The 20,896-nt window shown below is 45.4% G+C and overlaps 2 protein-coding genes across 5 annotated transcripts; one reads left to right on the top strand and one right to left on the bottom strand.

Annotated features, from left to right (window-relative positions):
- Positions 1–10,953: 10,953 nt before the first annotated feature.
- On the top strand, positions 10,954–17,172 carry LOC139554006 (nucleolar and spindle-associated protein 1-like). 4 transcript variants are annotated; one of them, XM_071366871.1, is made up of 12 exons: positions 10,954–11,159; positions 11,327–11,401; positions 12,171–12,347; positions 12,437–12,614; positions 12,924–13,019; positions 13,184–13,296; positions 13,624–13,674; positions 13,765–14,006; positions 14,223–14,389; positions 14,532–14,645; positions 16,509–16,611; positions 16,816–17,172. In XM_071366871.1, exons 1-12 carry the CDS (start codon positions 11,082–11,084, stop codon positions 16,901–16,903), a joined length of 1,482 nt encoding a protein of 493 aa, XP_071222972.1. In that variant the 5' UTR covers positions 10,954–11,081; the 3' UTR covers positions 16,904–17,172. The 4 variants fall into 4 exon arrangements, with proteins under 4 accessions (XP_071222972.1, XP_071222971.1, XP_071222969.1 ...); XM_071366870.1 differs by having other exon boundaries at positions 10,984–11,159; positions 12,168–12,347; XM_071366868.1 differs by having other exon boundaries at positions 10,985–11,159; positions 12,168–12,347; positions 14,526–14,645.
- On the bottom strand, positions 17,051–20,806 carry ndufaf1 (NADH:ubiquinone oxidoreductase complex assembly factor 1). Its single transcript, XM_071366872.1, has 5 exons — positions 20,668–20,806; positions 19,287–19,810; positions 18,875–19,060; positions 17,465–17,539; positions 17,051–17,371 (listed from the first exon to the last, which is right to left on the bottom strand). Exons 2-5 carry the CDS (start codon positions 19,785–19,787, stop codon positions 17,231–17,233), a joined length of 903 nt encoding a protein of 300 aa, XP_071222973.1. The 5' UTR covers positions 19,788–19,810; positions 20,668–20,806; the 3' UTR covers positions 17,051–17,230.
- Positions 20,807–20,896: the final 90 nt, after the last annotated feature.

The raw sequence follows: 20,896 nt of genomic DNA on the forward strand, positions 1-20,896 counted from the left end.
GCACCTCTCAAGGATAGCAGGGTTTTCCAAGGTGACGCCTAGCACCTCTCAAGGATAGCAGGTTTTTCCGAGGTGACGTCTAGCACCTCTCAAGGATAGCAGGGTTTTCCAAGGTGACGTCTAGCACCTCTCAAGGATAGCAGGGTTTTCCAAGGTGACGCCTAGCACCTCTCAAGGATAGCAGGGTTTTCCAAGGTGACGTCTAGCACCTCTCAAGGATAGCAGGGTTTTCCAAGGTGACGCCTAGCGCCTCTCAAGGATAGCAGGGTTTTCCGAGGTGACGCCTAGCGCCTCCTAAGGATAGCAGGGTTTTCCAAGGTGACGCCTAGCGCCTCCTAAGGATAGCAGGGTTTTCCGAGGTGACGCCTAGCGCCTCCTAAGGATAGCAGGGTTTTCCAAGGTGACGCCTAGCGCCTCCTAAGGATAGCAGGGTTTTCCGAGGTGACGCCTAGCGCCTCCTAAGGATAGCAGGGTTTTCCAAGATGACGTCTAGCACCTCTCAAGGATAGCAGGGTTTTCCGAGGTGACGCCTAGCGCCTCTCAAGGATAGCAGGGTTTTCCAAGGTGACGCCTAGCGCCTCCTAAGGATAGCAGGGTTTTCCGAGGTGACGCCTAGCACCTCTCAAGGATAGCAGGGTTTTCCAAGGTGACGCCTAGCGCCTCTCAAGGATAGCAGGGTTTTCCAAGGTGACGCCTAGCGCCTCTCAAGGATAGCAGGGTTTTCCGAGGTGACGCCTAGCGCCTCTCAAGGATAGCAGGGTTTCCCCAAACAGCACTTTAGATGCAACATTCTCATCCAATTGAGACCCATTTAGTGGTTTACAAAACAGTTTTAATACCTGAACAGAAGAATATAAAAACACAACAAGCCATGCCTCAGTCATACAGCTTCACATGAGTAGTTAACATTGATCAAGTATAGTTCCATTTAGCATTAGTAACTACTAAAAGGAAACCACATTAACCAGTAGAATATGAGGTAGCTAGTTATTAAATCATCTCAAGGAAATTTCTTGGTGGGACCTTATATTATATAGACGGGTGCGTGCCTTTCCAAATCATGTCCAATCAATTGAATTTACCACAGGTGGACTCCAATCAAGTTGTAGAAACATCTCAAGGATGATCAATGGAAACAGGATTCACCTGAGTTCAATTTAGAGTCTCATAGCAAAGGGTCTGAATAATTATGTAAATAAGGTATTTCAGTTTTTTATTTTTAATACATGTCTAGAAATCTGATTTCACTCTGTCATTATGGCACATTGTGTGTAGATTGAGATATACATTTATTTTTAAATACATTTTAGAATGAGGCTGTAACATAACAAAATATGGAAAAGGTCAAGGGGTCTGAATACTTTCTGATTTCACTGTATACCTCCGCCAAGGGTCTGGGCTTTTTTTGGCACGTGTAGTTAAGACCAACATTAGTGTAGCCTGGGCAGCCGCTAGTGGGCGCTACGACATCAGGAAGAAACATGGGCAACTTTGATGGGGTTGGGAGCCACAAAAACAATCTGAACTCATCATGACGGACCATAGTTGCTCCCCCTCACACAAGATATCTTTTTTTGTTTTAGAGTTAATTTCATTTAATTCTCAGTGGTGGAAAAAGTACCCAATTGTCATACTTGAGTAAAAGTAAAGATACCTTAGTAGAAAATGATTCAAGTAAAAGTAAAAGTAACCCAGTAAAATACTACTTGAGTAAAAGTAAAGATACCTTAATAGAAAATGACTCAAGTAAAAGTGAGTCACCTAGTAAAATACTACTTGAGTAAAAGTCTAAAAGTATTTGGTTTTTAATCATACAAAATTACTTATATTAAACCAACCAGATAGCACAATTTTTATTTATTTTTTATTTATCAATAGCCAGGGGGACACTCCAACACCCAGACATCATTTACAAGTCCGCCAGATCAGAGGCAGTAGGGATGACCAGGGATGTTCTCTCGATAAGTGTGTGAATTGGACCATTTTCCTGTCCTGCTAAGCATTCAAAATGTAACGAGTACTTTTAGGTATGAGCGAAAATGTACGGAGTAAAAAGTACATTATTTTCATTAGGAATGTAGTGAAGAAAAGTAGAAGCAGTAAAGTACAGATACCACAATAACGACTTAAGTAGTACTTTAAAGTATTATTACTTAAGTATTTTACACCACTGGGCAATTCTACACATTTTGCCATAGGGCGGTGAGAAGATTTAGCAATTTTATAACTAATTTCAAGCATTTTTTGAGGGGGAGTGAGTGGGTTCATTTCGTGCAATTCGACAAAACATTTCCATAGAGTGGAGAGAAATGCTTGCAGTTTTTAATATGATATCTGAGTGAGATTTACTAACAAAATCAATCGGGGCCCCCAGATCTAATTCGACCTTGATTACTACACGTTTAGATAGCTGGCCATTAGACTAAATTACCAATCTAAAACATGTTAGCTGACATGGCCTAATTGAGTGACTATTAGTGATTGACATTAGAAAAGAAAACCTGTTAATGAACAACCACATTTCGAGGAAGGAGGGAATTTGTCCGTCCTTCAAAAAGGGAGGCAACCCTGATTCCACTCAGCAACATGTTGACAATTGACTGTGTTTTATTTTTTTTACCTTTATTTAACTAGGCAAGTCAGTTAAGCTTCATAAAGCAAGGACCTTCATAAAGCAAGGACTTCCATACAGGATGCTAGGCAGAGGTATTGAACAGGAATATGTGGTGGTGGAGGTGTGGCTGAGAGGAGCGGTGATAGTGGTAGTGAACTACTATAATCCCTGTCAGATATTGGACCTGGAAGTGTTGGAGAAGGCGGAGGGCCAGGATAGAAGTAAGGTAATGTAGTGTGGGGATTTTAATACCCACAACACACTCTGGGGGGAGGGGAACTGATAGAAGTTAAAGATCTGATGTGCCTGAATGATGGCCGAGGGACCAGGATTGATGTAGCCACAGAGAAAGAGTCTTGGACCTCACTCTGGTATCTGGTGATGGCCGAGGGACCAGGATTGATGTAGCCACAGGGAAAGAGTCTTGGACCTCACTCTGGTATCTGGTGATGGCCGAGGGACCAGGATTGATGTAGCCACAGGGAAAGAGTCTTGGACCTCACTCTGGTATCTAGTGATGGCCGAGGGACCAGGACTGATGTAGCCACAGGGAAAGAGTCTGCCTTGGACCTCACTCTGGTATCTAATGTAATGGCAGAAATCTGTGAGTAGGAGGTATGGGAGGAGTCGACAGCAGGGAGTGATCACCACTAGGCACAGTAGGCTGGAGGGAGGAGGTGTCAGTGGATGGAGTAGACAGGTGGGTGTTTGGAAGGGTAAAAGGGGATCCGTTTCAGGAGCTGAGTGAGCAGATGATGGCTCGGGTGGATATGAGAGGGGATGTGGATAGTATGAATAACTGGGTGGGGGCAGCTACTGATACCTAGGAGTTCATGGAGGAGGAGGAAAACATTCTCATGGTGGACGGAGGAGTGTGGGGCAACGGGGAGGAGTAGGAACAGGACATTTAGAGTACTGACAAAGATCCATACCTTCCAACATCTGATTCAGTATCAGCAGGCCCAGGCTCTGGTGAGGAGAACTATCCATCAGTCTGATTCAGTATAAACAGGCCCTGGTGAGGAGAACTATCCATCAGTCTGATTCACTATAAACAGGCCCTGGTGAGGAGAACTATCCATCAGTCTGATTCAGTATCAACAGGCCCAGGCCCTGGTGAGGAGAACTATCCATCAGTCTGATTCAGTATCAACAGGCCCAGGCCCTGGTGAGGAGAACTATCCATCAGTCTGATTCAGTATAAACAGGCCCAGGCCCTGGTGAGGAGAACTATCCGTCAGTCTGATTCAGTATAAACAGGCCCAGGCCCTGGTGAGGAGAACTATCCATCAGTCTGATTCAGTATAAACAGGCCCTGGTGAGGAGAACTATCCATCAGTCTGATTCAGTATAAACAGGCCCTGGTGAGGAGAACTATCCATCAGTCTGATTCAGTATCAACAGGCCCAGGCCCTGGTGAGGAGAACTATCCATCAGTCTGATTCAGTATAAACAGGCCCTGGTGAGGAGAACTATCCATCAGTCTGATTCACTATAAACAGGCCCTGGTGAGGAGAACTATCCATCAGTCTGATTCAGTATCAACAGGCCCAGGCCCTGGTGAGGAGAACTATCCATCAGTATGATTCAGTATCAACAGGCCCAGGCCCTGGTGAGGAGAACTATCCATCAGTCTGATTCAGTATAAACAGGCCCTGGTGAGGAGAACTATCCATCAGTCTGATTCAGTATAAACAGGCCCTGGTGAGGAGAACTATCCATCAGTCTGATTCAGTATAAACAGGCCCTGGTGAGGAGAACTATCCATCAGTCTGATTCAGTATAAACAGGCCCTGGTGAGGAGAACTATCTGTCAGTCTGATTCAGTATCAACAGGCCCTGGTGAGGAGAACTATCCATCAGTCTGATTCAGTATAAACAGGCCCAGGCCCTGGTGAGGAGAACTGTCCATCAGTCTGATTCAGTATAAACAGGCCCAGGCCCTGGTGAGGAGAACTATCCATCAGTCTGATTCAGTATAAACAGGCCCTGGAGAGGAGAACTATCTGTCAGTCTGATTCAGTATAAACAGGCCCAGGCCCTGGAGAGGAGAACTATCCATCAGTCTGATTCAGTATAAACAGGCCCAGGCCCTGGTGAGGAGAACTATCCATCAGTCTGATTCAGTATCAACAGGCCCAGGCCCTGGTGAGGAGAACTATCCATCAGTCTGATTCAGTATAAACAGGCCCAGGCCCTGGTGAGGAGAACTATCCATCAGTCTGATTCAGTATAAACAGGCCCTGGTGAGGAGAACTATCCATCAGTCTGATTCAGTATAAACAGGCCCTGGTGAGGAGAACTATATGTCAGTCTGATTCAGTATAAACAGGCCCTGGTGAGGATAACTATCCATCAGTCTGATTCAGTATAAACAGGCCCTGGTGAGGAGAACTATATGTCAGTCTGATTCAGTATAAACAGGCCCTGGTGAGGAGAACTATCCATCAGTCTGATTCACTATAAACAGGCCCTGGTGAGGAGAACTATCCATCAGTCTGATTCAGTATAAACAGGCCCTGGTGAGGAGAACTATCTGTCAGTCTGATTCAGTATAAACAGGCCCAGGCCCTGGTGAGGAGAACTATCCATCAGTCTGATTCAGTATAAACAGGCCCTGGTGAGGAGAACTATCCATCAGTCTGATTCAGTATAAACAGGCCCTGGTGAGGAGAACTATCCATCAGTCTGATTCAGTATAAACAGGCCCTGGTGAGGATAACTATCCATCAGTCTGATTCAGTATAAACAGGCCCTGGTGAGGAGAACTATCTGTCAGTCTGATTCAGTATAAACAGGCCCTGGTGAGGAGAACTATCCATCAGTCTGATTCAGTATAAACAGGCCCTGGAGAGGAGAACTATCCATCAGTCTGATTCAGTATAAACAGGCCCAGGCCCTGGTAAGGAGAACTATCCATCAGTCTGATTCAGTATAAACAGGCCCAGACCCTGGTAAGGAGAACTATCCATCAGTCTGATTCAGTATAAACAGGCCCAGGCCCTGGTGAGGAGAACTATCCATCAGTCTGATTCAGTATAAACAGGCCCAGGCCCTGGTGAGGAGAACTATCCATCAGTCTGATTCAGTATAAACAGGCCCAGGCTCTGGTGAGGAGAACTATCCGTCAGTCTGATTCAGTATACACAGGCCCAGGCCCTGGTGAGGAGAACTATCCATCAGTCTGATTCAGTATAAACAGGCCCTGGTGAGGAGAACTATCCATCAGTCTGATTCAGTATAAACAGGCCCAGGCCCTGGTGAGGAGAACTATCCATCAGTCTGATTCAGTATAAACAGGCCCAGGCCCTGGTGAGGAGAACTATCCATCAGTCTGATTCAGTATAAACAGGCCCAGGCCCTGGTGAGGAGAACTATCCAGCAGTCTGATTCAGTATAAACAGGCCCAGGCCCTGGTGAGGAGAACTATCCATCAGTCTGATTCAGTATAAACAGGCCCAGGCCCTGGTGAGGAGAAATATCCATCAGTCTGATTCAGTATAAACAGGCCCTGGTGAGGAGAACTATCCGTCAGTCTGATTCAGTATCAACAGGCCCTGGTGAGGAGAACTATCCATCAGTCTGATTCAGTATCAACAGGCCCAGGCCCTGGTGAGGAGAACTATCCGTCAGTCTGATTCAGTATCAACAGGCCCTGGTGAGGAGAACTATCCATCAGTCTGATTCAGTATCAACAGGCCCTGGCCCTGGTGAGGAGAACTATCCATCAGTCTGATTCAGTATCAACAGGCCCTGGTGAGGAGAACTATCCATCAGTCTGATTCAGTATAAACAGGCCCAGGCTCTGGTGAGGAGAACTATCCGTCAGGCAAAGAGGTCATGTTGGCGTCGGTTCTGTGACACCATTGGAAGGGCGACACCTGTGGGAGAAGTGTTGGGGATGATTAAGAGGATGAGTGGGGTCAGAAGGGAGTGGGATTATCCAGTGTTGACGAGTGGGAAGGATGTGGCAGTAACAGATGAGGAGAAGGCAGAGATGATGGCCAAAGCGTTTGTCCAAGTGCATAGCTCTGCAAATTTGTCGGAGGAGGTGCAGAGGGGGAGAGAGAGAATGAGAGAGGAGCATCCTGGAGTGTTGGAGAGGAGGGAGGATGTACATGATGCGTTGAATGCACCATGGCAGAGGTGAAAAGGGCAATAGGTAAGGCTGGGTTAACTTCACCTGGGAAAGATGAAGTGTGTTATATTATGTTGGCCCATCTTAGTGATGAGGCACTGGATAAGGTATTGGTGTTGTACAACAGAGTGTGTGAGGAGGGGAAACTACCAGGTAGCTGGAAGAAGACAGTAGTGGTACCAATCCGGAAGCCAGGAAAGGACCCAACGAAGCCAACAAGCTATCGGCCAATAGCTTTATAATCACATGTATGTAAGATTATGGAACGTATGATTACAAAGAGGCTAACCTCCAGGAGAGCAGGGAGCTAGTATCGCCACATCAGAGTGGTTTCAGGAAGGATAGAGGAACTATGGACCCAGTGCTCTGATTGGAAGGAGAGTTTAGGAAGGGGAACTATGGACCCAATGCTCTGATTGGAAGGAGAGGTCAGGAAGGGGAACTATGGACCCAGTGCTCTGATTGGAAGGAGAAGTCAGGAAGGGGAACTATGGACCCAGTGCTCTGATTGGAAGGAGAGGTCAGGAAGGGGAACTATGGACCCAGTGCTCTGATTGTAAGGAGAGTTCAGGAAGGGGAACTATGGACCCAGTGCTCTGATTGGAAGGAGAGGTCAGGAAGGGGAACTATGGACCCAGTGCTCTGATTGGAAGGAGAGGTCAGGAAGGGGAACTATGGACCCAGTGCTCTGATTGGAAGGAGAGTTCAGGAAGGGGAACTATGGACCCAGTGCTCTGATTGGAAGGAGAGGTCAGGAATGGGAACTATGGACCCAGTGCTCTGCTAGGTGCAGAGGTCAGGAAGGCTCAGGTGAACAAGGAGGCTGTTGTAGCTGTCTTTTTTGATGTGAAGAAGGCGTATGATATGATGTGGAAGGAGGGGTTGTTAATCAAGCTTGATATTATGGGGGTAGGAGGAAGAACGTACAACTGGATAAAGGATTTCCTGTTTGGAAGGTCTACCCAGGTGAGGGTGGGGAAGTCTCTATAATGCAGCTAGCTGCTGGACAACGGTTCACCGCAGGGGAGCCTGATTAGTCCTCTGTTGTTCTCAATCATGATCAATGATGTTTACTCTCAGGTACGGACGGATATTGGGAAGTCGTTATTTGTAGATGATGGGGCCTTATGGAAGAGGGGAAGACGTGCTATATATAATCACACCCTGACCAAACGCAAAATAGAGACATAAAAAGCTCTAAGGTCAGGGCGTGACACAGGTAAGAAGTTTTAGGTTGTAGTTATTATAGGAATTATAGGACTTTCTCGCTATACATTTGTATTTCATATACCTTTGACTATTGGATGTTCTAATAGGTACTTTAGTATTGCCAGCCTAATCTCGGGAGTTGATAGGCTTGAAGTCATAAACTGCGCAATGCTTGAAGCACAGCGAAGAGCTGCTGGCAAATGCAGGAAAGTGCTGTTTGAATGAATGCTTACGAGCCTGCTGCTGCCTACCACCGCTCAGTCAGACTGCTCTATCAAATCATAGACTTAATTATAATATAATAACACACAGAAATACAAGCCTTAGGTCATTAATATGGTCAAATCCGGAAACTATCATTTCGAGAAAAAAAAATGTTTATTCTTTCAGTGAAATACGGAACCATTCAGTATTTTATCTAGCTGTTACATTGCACAACCTTCAATGTTATGTCATAATTATGTACAATTCTGGCAAATGAATTACGGTCTTTGTTAGGAAGAAATGGTCTTCACACAGTTTGCAACGAGCCAGGCGACCCAAACTGCTGCATATACCCTGACTCTGCTTGCACAGAACGCAAGAGAAGTGACCCAATTTCCCTAGTTAAAAGAAATTCATGTTAGCAGGCAATATTAACTAAATATGCAGGTTTAAAAATATATACTTGTGTATTGATTTTAAGGAAGGCATGGATGTTTCTGGTTAGGTACATTGGTGCAACGACAGTGCTTTTTCCGCGAATGCGCTTGTTAAATCACCCGTTTGGCGAAGTAGGCTGTGATTCAATGATAAATTAACAGGCATCGCATCAATTATATGCACCACAGGACAAGCTAGATAAACTAGTATTATCATCAACCATGTGTAGTTAACTAGTGATTATGTTAAGATTGATTGTTTTTTATAAGATAAGTTTAATGCTAGCTAGCAACTTACCTTGGCTCCTTGCTGCACTCGCGTAACAGGTAGTCAGCCTGCCACGCAGTCTCCTCAGGGAGTGCAATGTAATCGGCCATAATCGTGCCGATTACCGATTGTTATGAAAACTTAAATCGGCCCTAATTTATCGGCCATTCCGATTAATCGGTCGACCTCTAGATAATACCCAGGCGAAGGAGATGGGACTGTATGGAAGGGAGTTTAGCCCAACGGTAGTTATTCCTGTAAATCCACCATGGACTCCCGCTTCCAGTAGTTGATCTAGAAGATTTGGAGAGACTACAGAAAGACAGGGAGGGTGATGATCCAACTGATTGGAGAGACTACAGAAAGATAGGGAGGGTGTTGATCCATCTGGAGAGACTACAGAAAGACAGGGAGGGTGATGATCCATCTGATTGGAGAGACTACAGAAAGACAGGGAGGGTGATGATCCATCTGATTGGAGAGACTACAGAAAGATAGGGAGGATGATGATCCATCTGATTTGTTTAAGAGAAGTCTGGATATTGTGTATCAGGATTTTGTGGCTATTTACACAGATGGTTCAAAAGATCCAAGGACAGGACGTACTGGGTCAGCATTTGTAGAGCAGGAATGTGGGGTGGAAGTCAGGAAATGTATTACAGATCATCTGGCTGTATATACGGCGGCGCTGATGGCCATACTGTTGGCCTTGTAGTGGGTGGAGGAAGTTAAGCCAGACAGAGTAGTTATTTGCTCTGATTCATGTGCAGTGTTAATGAGTCTCCAGTCCTTTAGGTCACGTAGCAGATGAGACCTGCTTTATGAGGTGCTACAACCCCATGGCAGGATTAGACAGATGGGTATACAGATAACATTGACTTGAGTCCCAGCCCATGTGGGGGTGGAGGGGAACGAGGCAGTTGATGTACTGACTAAACAAGCACTAAGTAGTGGGGATGTTGAGGTTATAGTTTCAATGAGCAAAGCAGAAGCAAAAAGCCTGATATGGACAGCGATGGTGCAGAGATGACAGGAGCAGTTGACTAGAGATACTAAGGGCAGGCATTTATTTCAAGTACAGAGGAAAGTCGGGGAGGACGGTAAGGGAGGGACAGATTTTTACAAGATTAAGGGTGTGACACAGTCTGTTAAATAAGACCTTAAATGTGATAGGAATGCTTCCAACAGGAAAGTGTGATTATTGCCAGGAAACAGAGACAGTGGGGCATGTATTGCTACAGTGTGGGCAGTATCAGAGGGAAAGAGAGAGGCTGATATCTAGTATGAGGGAGAAGGGAGAAGGGGATACAAGAAATTAGTTTAAAGAGTATATTGAGTAAAACGTCATATTAGATATACTCTCAAATATTTAGTTATTTTTTTTAAGAGCAATGGGTCTGGCTGGTAGGATTTAGTGTCTCCCTGTCTCTATCCCACAATCCAGTACATTAGGTGGCGGTAATACACCATAACGTTGGATGCCAACCAATAACCAATGCCAACCGATAAACCCCACCGAAGAAGAAGCCAGTTTGCCAACCCTGCTCTAGGGGTCTCGGCGCTACGTTAGTACGAGTTACTCATAGGGGCAGCGTTGCTGGTTCAAACACCTCTCAGACCGTGTTCCCCCTCGTTATAAACCTGACAACGGAAACACACTATTAATATTCACCTAATTAGCTAGTTGTAATGAAGCAACTTACTAAGACACATTGAGTGAGTTGACATGTTGCCTCTTCACAGATCGCTCGGGAATCAGCCCACACTGTTCCATCGTCCACAATGGAAAGTTGCTGGATTCCCGACATTTGGCTTCGTTCACTGCCTCATTCTCCAGGCTTTGGTCATCAGGATCGCAGTATTGAAATGACTCGAAATCATACATTTTTCTATTATTTTATTTCAAATGTCACGTTATTCAACTTCTGACCCAAAACATATATTTTAAGTGTCTTTTTCGGTTGTTTTATTCCGTGTTTTACTGCCATCTAGCGGAGAACCTAGGTGCTGATAGAAATTAGTTTTGATTGGTTGCGATGTACTTCCGTGTACATCCGCCAGCCAATCAAATGGCTTATACTCCAGTTTTTTGAACCTGAGCATTTTAACCGTCAGGCGCGTCAGATAAATTGTCTGTAACTCGAAGCGGGAGCGGATTAGTTAAAACGTGTTGCAGTGACAAACTCATTTGTTTTAGGTAAAACAAGAAAAATGGAATTGGATTCCATGAAGTATGCCGAATTGCGCAGTCTTGCGAAGGAGGTTGGGCTCAAAACCTCAAAACTAAAGGTACAATAAATCGTAAACAGTAACGTTACGGCATTGGGTTGTTTGCGGGTTAGCTAACGCGTTAGCTAGCTAACGTTACCCAACTAATAGCTAGTTAACTTACTATATTATCCACCACGTTGTTTTGCAGTGTACAACCTAGCTAACTTTGTTTTATGTGTTTAAAGGCTGATAAGCTTCTGAAGGCGCTCAAGGAGCACTTCCAGCAGCAACAACAACCGCAGGAAGATGTTGCAGTGGACGTACGTTAAGTTCTGTCTTGAAGCTCCCTCCAACTTCTGTTCAAATTATGATTTTTTCCCCCCCTTGATTTTGTTCTACTTTACTTAAAATCAATTTTTATTTGTCTCATGCGCCGAATACAAGACTTACTTACAAGCCTTTTAACCAACAATGCAGATGTGTAAAGCTATTTACTAAATAAATTGAAGTAAGCAAGAAAATAGAACAATGTAAAATAACAGTAACAAGGCAATATAGAAGGGGTACCGGTACAATGTGTGGGGGCACAGATTAGTCGAGGTAATATTTACATGTAGGTAGAGGTAAAGTGACTATGCATACTGTATACTACTACATTGATATTGATTACTGCATTGGGCTCCAGAGTGGCGCAGCGGTCTAAGGTACTACAGTCCCTGGTTCGAATCCAGGCTGTATCACATCCGGCCGTGATTGGGAGTACCATAGGGCAGAACACAATTGGCCCAGCGTCTTCTGGGTTTGGCCGGGGTAGGCTGTCATTGTCAATAATAATTTGTTCTTAACTGACTTGCGTGGTTAAATACAGGTGTAAATTGATTACTGCATTGTTGGGATAAGAACTTGCAAGAAAGTCATTTCACTGTATTTGTGCACTTGACATTTTAAAAACGCAACTTATCACACTTCTACATGATCTGCAAGGTACACTGATTTCTCCTTAACTTTCTTTCTGTGTGTTTATAACTAGCTATGTTTTGCATTGTAATTTCACAGCCAGTAGAAAACCTCTGGTTGTGTATTTAGCAGGGAGATGAGACTGGCGTTGCTGCACAGGATGACATCAACTCAACCCAGGAAATCAACAATTCATCACATGATGATGATGATGAGCCTTCACTAAAACAACCAGCTCAGGAGTTTGTTACCAAACGTCGCGGTAGAGGGCGACCGAAGAAGAGGAAGGAGCCTGAAGATGAGGAACAGGTGTGTGTGCCCCAGCAGTGGTCTCCATGTGTCTTATGTTAAGGATATGTGTTTGAGAAACTGAACTATGGTGTTTTTTGATCATCTAGATGTTTGAGACGCTGGTTGAACCCAGAATCGACCAAGGGAGTGTTAAGAGAAGGAAAACGTCTGCCGCTAAGGATTCTGGGGTGGCAGCACCAGTGGAGGAGTCCCAGAAAACCAATGTTCAGACACAGCCTGAACCTGGCCACAAAGATGCAGTCCCGGCAGTGACGTTTGAGGAAGGTTAGTCTGGTGGACAAGGTTCAATTGTAGATTATTATGTAGCGCATCAACTCTGGTTTTAGTCACCTCATTAGGGTGGCAGGGTAGCCTAGCGGTTAAGTCTTGGGCCAGTAACCGAAAGGTCGGTGGTTTGAATCCGAGTCGACTAGGTAAAAAAAAAAAAAGATTTGTCTGGCCTTGAGCAAATCACATAACCCTAATTGCTCCTGTAAGTTGCTCTGGATAAGAACATCTGCTAAATGACTAAAATGTAAAAAAAAAAATATATATATATATATATTGATCACATTCTCATATTGCTTTGTACAGGAGAGGGACAGAAGGTGGTGAAGCCAGTAGGAAGGATCCCTCGCCATGAGGGGCTCCTGAAGAGGACTAAGTCAATGCTGAAGCCTACTACACCAAGTTAGTCATCTGAATCATATGTTCTGTATCTACAGGATTTAAAACATTCAAGATGAAAAATTTTTTAGGTCTTTGCTTGAAACGATGTCTGCATTAAGCTTCAAGATAAGTAGTGAAAATTCTGACCTGAAAAAAATAAACTATTTACACACTTTCTATCGTAGACTTCAGAAAGCTCCACGAGGCACATTTCAAGAGGATGGAGTCAATTGATTCGTACGTGGAAAGGAAGACCAAGCAAGTTGATTTGTTCAGAAGTTCAGTGAAGGAACTGAAGGTAATGAACTATATCCATCAAAACTCAACTCTGGACCTCAAAGCCAGTTCCACTGCGTTTTTTTAATCGGGGACTAATTTAGACTTGGGACACCAGGTGGGTGAAATCAATTATCAGGTAGAACAGAAAACCAACAGGCTCCGGACCTCGCAGGGTCAGAGTTGAATTCCCCTGAACTATATAATAGAGGTGGGGTTTGTGTAGTGGTTAAGGTGGGGTTTGATGTTCAATCTCAAATAAGCCCATGGAATTATTTATTACAAAATTGTATAGCTGATTCATAAATGTATCAAATGGTTAATCAGATATTGTCTTGGTATTCTTCAGGTTCTCTCCGATAAGACTCTTCCTAAACCAACTGAAGGAAAACCTCCAGCAGTAAGTAGTACATGTTGAATCTTTTTAAGTTCTTAATTGGTTCCAAGTCAATTGTTGCTTGGTGTGATCAATCATTGATGTGTTTTCCAGATCACAACCTCGAGCTGTGCCTCCCTGTTCAGCCCAGCATCCCAGAGACCTGCCACAGACAGATGCAGACAGACTCGGTTCTCAGCCATCAAATCTGCCACGGATAAAAGTAGACTCTCGGCCAGTAAGCCAGCTACAGACAAACGCAGACAGACCCGGGTCTCTGCCACCAGCGTCCCTCACAAGGACACTGTTGTTCCATTCAGACCCACAGTCCTGTCCACTTGCAAGATCAATGTTCGGTGAGTCTTTTTTTTAAACATTGGTCTGATTTAGTTCGTACCAAGTACTTTACAGTGCTACTGAAACTTCTAGGTAAACCTCTTCTGGTGAACGTCACACCATGCCCGGTGTGATGAGTTTCTGCAAAATAGAAGTTAACTAACTTTTGTTCCGGTGACTGTTTTCTAGAATGACATGTTATAGAATAAGTCCAACTGTTGTTTTTTTTTGTAAAGGTTCTCTCAGGCTACTCGGGATAATGAGCACAAGAGGTCCATGGTCAAGACACCAGCACGCGCGTCAACCCGTGTGGAACTCGTCACTCCTGGGAAAGAGACTAAAGTTGTTGGCGGGAAACGTGAAGTCAATAAGTCCTCTGTTCTCTCTAGCACCAAGACGCCAGGTAACGTCCTTTCTAAATCTAGGTCACGTTAAATCTAATTTCTATGTTGTCTTTACTTTGCATTTTCTATGCATTACAAATGAATGGATTCCTTCCTGTTTTCTATTGTATTTTTCCTTTTTTTTTTATATATAAGGAACAGCATTTGTGTTTAATGCAAACACCAGTGTTCTTTCTAACACTCCTGGAACGAACAAGGCCAACTTTGATCTGAAGGCCAGTCTCTCTAAGCCTCTCACCTACAAGCCTCACAGGGGTAAGTCGATAACGCCCTGGTTTATCGCGTCTGGTCGATAACGCCCTGGTTTATCGCGTCTTGTCGATAACGCCCTGGTTTATCGCGTCTGGTCGATAACGCCCTGGTTTATCGCGTCTGGTCGATAACGCCCTGGTTTATCGCGTCTGGTCGATAGCGCCCTGATTGATCGCGTCTGGTCGATAGCGCCCTGATTGATCGCGTCTGGTCGATAGCGCCCTGATTGATCGCGTCTGGTCGATAACGCCCTGATTGATCGCGTCTGGTCGATAACGCCCTGGTTTATCGCGTCTGGTCGATAACGCCCTGGTTTATCGCGTCTGGTCGATAACGCCCTGGTTTATCGCGTCTGGTCGATAACGCCCTGGTTTATCGCGTCTGGTCGATAACGCCCTGGTTTATCGCGTCTGGTCGATAGCGCCCTGATTGATCGCGTCTGGTCGATAGCGCCCTGATTGATCGCGTCTGGTCGATAGCGCCCTGATTGATCGCGTCTGGTCGATAGCGCCCTGATTGATCGCGTCTGGTCGATAGCGCCCTGATTGATCGCGTCTGGTCGATAGCGCCCTGATTGATCGCGTCTGGTCGATAACGCCCTGATTGATCGCGTCTGGTCGATAACGCCCTGATTGATCGCGTCTGGTCGATAACGCCCTGATTGATCGCGTCTGGTCGATAGCGCCCTGATTGATCGCGTCTGGTCGATAGCGCCCTGATTGATCGCGTCTGGTCGATAACGCCCTGATTGATCGCGTCTGGTCGATAACGCCCTGGTTTATCGCGTCTGGTCGATAACGCCCTGGTTTATCGCGTCTGGTCGATAACGCCCTGGTTTATCGCGTCTGGTCGATAACGCCCTGGTTTATCGCGTCTGGTCGATAACGCCCTGGTTTATCGCGTCTGGTCGATAACGCCCTGGTTTATCGCGTCTGGTCGATAGCGCCCTGGTTTATCGCGTCTGGTCGATAGCGCCCTGATTGATCGCGTCTGGTCGATAGCGCCCTGATTGATCGCGTCTGGTCGATAGCGCCCTGATTGATCGCGTCTGGTCGATAGCGCCCTGATTGATCGCGTCTGGTCGATAGCGCCCTGATTGATCGCGTCTGGTCGATAGCGCCCTGATTGATCGCGTCTGGTCGATAGCGCCCTGATTGATCGCGTCTGGTCGATAACGCCCTGATTGATCGCGTCTGGTCGATAACGCCCTGATTGATCGCGTCTGGTCGATAACGCCCTGATTGATCGCGTCTGGTCGATAACGCCCTGATTGATCGCGTCTGGTCGATAACGCCCTGATTGATCGCGTCTGGTCGATAACGCCCTGATTGATCGCGTCTGGTCGATAACGCCCTGATTGATCGCGTCTGGTCGATAACGCCCTGATTGATCGCGTCTGGTCGATAACGCCCTGATTGATCGCGTCTGGTCGATAACGCCCTGATTGATCGCGTCTGGTCGATAACGCCCTGATTGATCGCGTCTGGTCGATAACGCCCTGATTGATCGCGTCTGGTCGATAACGCCCTGATTGATCGCGTCTGGTCGATAACGCCCTGATTGATCGCGTCTGGTCGATAACGCCCTGATTGATCGCGTCTGGTCGATAACGCCCTGGTTGATCGCGTCTGGTCGATAACGCCCTGGTTGATCGCGTCTGGTCGATAGCGCCCTGGTTGATCGCGTCTGGTCGATAGCGCCCTGGTTGATCGCGTCTGGTCGATAGCGCCCTGGTTGATCGCGTCTGGTCGATAGCGCCCTGGTTGATCGCGTCTGGTCGATAGCGCCCTGGTTGATCGCGTCTGGTCGATAACGCCCTGGTTGATCGCGTCTGGTCAATAACGCCCTGGTTTATCGCGTCTGTAGGGAAGCTGAAGCCTTATGGAGAGACCAAGGAGAACACAGCTGACCAGTCTCAGATTGTTCCTTCACACCAGAAGAACTACAAACAGCACCCGGTTCAGACAAGGTGAGTATCGAGAAACAAAAAGTTAAAAGTGGATGGGGTAATTTGAGTTATTGACAAAAGCTGGGAATTAAATCGTTCGTTGATTACTCAAAACATCGGAGAAAAAGGCCCAAGGGAACTAATTGAGTCTGTCCTGAAACTTGTTCTCTTTCCAAATGGCTGAATTTCCTGTTGTATTGATTTCCATATTTTATTTGATTCGAGGGAGGAAAGGAGGACAAAACAGACTGAAGACAGGAAGCAGAAGAAAGTGAATATGCTTGGAGCCAGACGAGGCCTCGTCATGACCTAATTATTCTGTCATTTTCCCCACTCTTCTGTAAAAGTTTAGACCCTGTTATTTTACATCTGTCGTGTTCTTACTGCATCCGTCCTCTATACTGTTCCAACCTGTTATGATTGTTCAATTTTCCTCTGTAGTTCCTCAAACACTTCACTATTACAATGTTATGAACTTTATTGTTCACATTAACATGTTGGTCATCTGTAATTCACATGTTTTACAGTGCGTAACAAGTTTTTGTACTTTTTCAGAATTGTAAATACATGTAGTAAATTTGACATTTCCCGAAGTAGCATCTTTTTTTTTTTAGGACTTGGTAGGTGATGCTTGTTGTCCTCAGACTTCAGGGTTCCTCTTGTATACCTCATATGCAAACGCCTCTGTGTGCGCACGGTCGTTACACACAGCAACAAAATCAATCTCCAGCTGAAATGGACCATCTGCCTTATCACCCAACGTTATTCCAATGGTGTTAACCTAGGAGCACAAAACGGACATTAGAGTGGCAAAAAAAACGTAGCAAGTGAATCATAGTTTTACCCTTGTCTGAGTACTATGTAGTACACTTACCTTGTCCAACCAGAGAGGATGCTGATCATCTTGTATCCTCCCACGACTAGAGAGGAAGAATTTAGAGAATGGAATCTGTAACGGTGCAATTAAATGTTAGCATCTAAATACTTCTGGGCCATTAGTAGTCACAACTAAGATCACACGGCGATAGCCTCGCTCATGTCCCATAGTAGTCACAACTAAGATCACACGGCGATAGCCTCGCTCATGTCCCATTAGTAGTCACAACTAAGATCACACGGCGATAGCCTCGCTCATGTCCCATTAGTAGTCACAACTAAGATCACACGGCGATAGCCTCGCTCATGTCCTATAGTAGTCACAACTAAGATCACACGGCGATAGCCTCGCTCATGTCCTATAGTAGTCACAACTAAGATCACACGGCGATAGCCTCGCTCATGTCCCATAGTAGTCACAACTAAGATCACACGGCGATAGCCTCGCTCATGTCTTAGTAGTCACAACTAAGATCACACGGCGATAGCCTCGCTCATGTCCCATAGTAGTCACAACTAAGATCACACGGCGATAGCCTCGCTCATGTCCTATAGTAGTCACAACTAAGGTCACAAGGTGATACTCACTCATTTCCTATGTACTGTGTGAGACGCAAACAATTTGAAGACAGTTTCCTGAAATGAAAAGCCAAAACCAAGCAAGGGAGACTTGGAGCACGTTCAGTAAGAAATGGGCTGTGTAAAACAAAAATATGCCTCTATGTAGACACTGGAATCATATCTCTATTCATGGCATTTCTATCTGCAACTGAAATCAAAGTTTATTTGTCACGTGTGCCGAATACAACAGGTGTAGACCTCACAGTGAAATGCTTACTTACAGGCTCTAACCAATAGTGCAAAAAAGGTGTTAGGTGAACAATAGGTAAGTAAAGAAATAAAGCAGCGAGGCAACATACAGACACTGGTTAGTCAGGCTGATTGAGGTAGTATGTACATGTAGATATAGTTAAAGTGACTGCAGAGATGAACAGAGTAGCAGTAGCGTAAAAGGGGTTGGTGGGTGGCGGGACACAATGCAGATAGCCCGGTTAGCCAATGTGCGGGAGCACTGGTTGGTTGGCCCAATTGAGGTAGTATGTACATGAATGTATAGTTAAATTGACTATGCATATAAGATAAACAGAGTAACAGTATAACTTTAGTCCGTCCCCTCGCCGCGAACCAGGGACCCTCTGCACACAACAACAGTCACCCACGAAGCATCGTTACCCATCGTTCCACAAAAGCCGCGGCCCTTGCAGAGCAAGGAGAACCACTACTTCAAGGTCTCAAAGCGAGTGATGTAACCGATTGAAACGCTATTAGCGCGCACCACCGCTAACTAGCTAGCCATTTCACATCGGTTACAGCAGCAGCGTCAAAAAAGTCCCTGGCTAGGCTGTACCTTGACATCTTGCCAGTAAGGTCCTCCCCGTGTGTACAGGAAGTAACTGTACATGTCGTTCTTCTGGTGTGAGAAGTAGGTCTCCGCCCCGACGTTAATCATCCATGGTCGCCCGTCACCACGGATACGCAGGTGCAGGGTGTTAAAGCTGGACCAATCGTGATGCTTCTTACTGTCAAACGAACCCTAGAGAAAAAATGTTTTTGGGGTTAACATCTCACATGGCCATGCTTCCCAAGGTTGAGTCATGGAACTGATGGAAGGACGTGCTCAATGTTTGGCAGATGTTTAATCTTACTGGGGAGGGAAGACTAGCCTGAGTACCGGTGTTTGTATAATCATGCCAACTCATTGGCAAGAGGGCAGAAACAGACTGGCACCCGGGCTAAGTTAAGACAGCATCAGTACTAACCATGGGCGGTTTGGAACGCAGCGTGCAGTATCCACTATATCGTGTCTCTCCGTCCCTGGGGGGAGCAGAACAGAGGGTCCCATACATCAGACATGTAGCGTTGTTCCTGCCTAGCTTCAGATAGGCCTCACTCCTCCCACCAATCTCTTGGTCTGAAGATACTGTCCACTGCTCCAGGCTCTCTGGCCCTCTGAACTCCCAGATCACCCTGGTCTGTTCCAGGATATGTTCAATCAGTGGCTTTCCCTCTGGCCCTGCCCAGCGGCCCAGAAACTCATTCTTCAGCAGTGTCAAATGCTTTCGTATCCCCTCCACACCTTTATTGAAGTCAAACTTCTTCCATATGGGGGTGTTGTCCTGTGTCTGGCCTGGCCGTCTGTACTCTCCTCCAGAGATAGCCCTCCATCCCACAGACAGGTGTGGGGCCAAGAGTCTCTGTTTGTAGCAGGATCCAAGAAATCTCACTGCTGGGGTGAAATGTGTAGCTCTTGACACTGCCATAAAAAGTAATCCTGGTTTCTTGCCTTAATGTTGGGGGGGGGGGGGGAAGACAAAAGTGGTCGTTAAGTATTGACTGTCAAGAGGACCAAGTACTATGTCACAGTCAGGGCATTGTCATGTTCATTGCCATAGGTATCCCTTGATCATCTCACTCAGTTCCGTTACACATAAATCATTGACGATGACGAAAGCATCTTCTGTAAAGGGGATGTTTTGTTGTGCTGCGACACTCGGTCTGAACATTAAACATGCATTTCTTGCGATACTGTTTTGGAAGCATAAGAACCTTATATTTCATATCAGCAATAAATAAATTAAATTGATACACCGTTTATTGGGTTAAGATTCCCACACGACCATATTTCCATGTTACAGCGCTTGTTTACGGAAAACAGACGGAAGACAGAGTGGACAACCTGTGCTAAGAACGCCACAAACGTGTTTTACTTAAAAAGGTACTGTCTGCTGCAACTGTGTTAACCGGTTAAAACTGTTTACATTAATAGTGTGTATTTTGCATTTGAGAAATTATTTTGATGTAATATGAAAGTATAGGGATTTGTTTCTAGAACCGTAACGAGATTGAGAATCGATTAAAATCAACACGTATAGATGAGTACTTGGCTGTTTTGGCTTCCAGAGCCAATTCGCCCTTTAAACAGAACATGTAACATTGGATAAGGAGTAACGTTAGGCTCCTTTAGTGCAATATTGGGCTATTAGCCCATTAGCTAGGCGACCACATCAACATTCTGTAACAGGACATCCAGGTTCTGGTTAATAGTCATGAAGACAAGCTAAGTGAATAACAGAATGTACAATATCAATCAACTCATTTTGATAGCAGGAAATGTAATGTTTTGTCGTTAACGTTACTTACCCGTTGGCTACACGGCGAATGACAGCTGAACTTGATGCCGGTTGGATCGGTCTCACGAATTTATTTATAACTGGCCTTAAGTAAATAGCATTGTGTTCTTCACTTTGTAGCGTAGAATTACATACGATAAAATCAGTATAATTTCTAACCGACTTTATAAATGTGTAATCATGATTAAAGAATACGGAAGCGTGCAAATGCAAGGTTGTGGTCCGTCCAGATAAAAGCC

This window comes from Salvelinus alpinus, chromosome 25 (assembly GCF_045679555.1).
Source record: "Salvelinus alpinus chromosome 25, SLU_Salpinus.1, whole genome shotgun sequence".
Taxonomy (NCBI): Eukaryota; Metazoa; Chordata; class Actinopteri; order Salmoniformes; family Salmonidae; genus Salvelinus; species Salvelinus alpinus.

What these genes read in the sequence shown, in the direction of transcription:
- ndufaf1 (XM_071366872.1), bottom strand. Translation starts at nt 19,787, where the DNA reads ATGGCAGTGTCAAGAGCTACACATTTCACCCCAGCAGTGAGATTTCTT. An exon ending in CTTACTGGCAAGATGTCAAG is followed by an intron (nt 17,540 to 18,874) that starts GTACAGCCTAGC and finishes GCACCGTTACAG; the next exon opens with ATTCCATTCTCTAAATTCTT. An exon ending in ATCCTCTCTGGTTGGACAAG is followed by an intron (nt 17,372 to 17,464) that starts GTAAGTGTACTA and finishes TTGTGCTCCTAG; the next exon opens with GTTAACACCATTGGAATAAC.
- LOC139554006 (XM_071366868.1), top strand. Translation starts at nt 11,082, where the DNA reads ATGGAATTGGATTCCATGAAGTATGCCGAATTGCGCAGTCTTGCGAAG. An exon ending in TCAAAACCTCAAAACTAAAG is followed by an intron (nt 11,160 to 11,326) that starts GTACAATAAATC and finishes ATGTGTTTAAAG; the next exon opens with GCTGATAAGCTTCTGAAGGC. An exon ending in CTGAAGGAAAACCTCCAGCA is followed by an intron (nt 13,675 to 13,764) that starts GTAAGTAGTACA and finishes TGTGTTTTCCAG; the next exon opens with ATCACAACCTCGAGCTGTGC.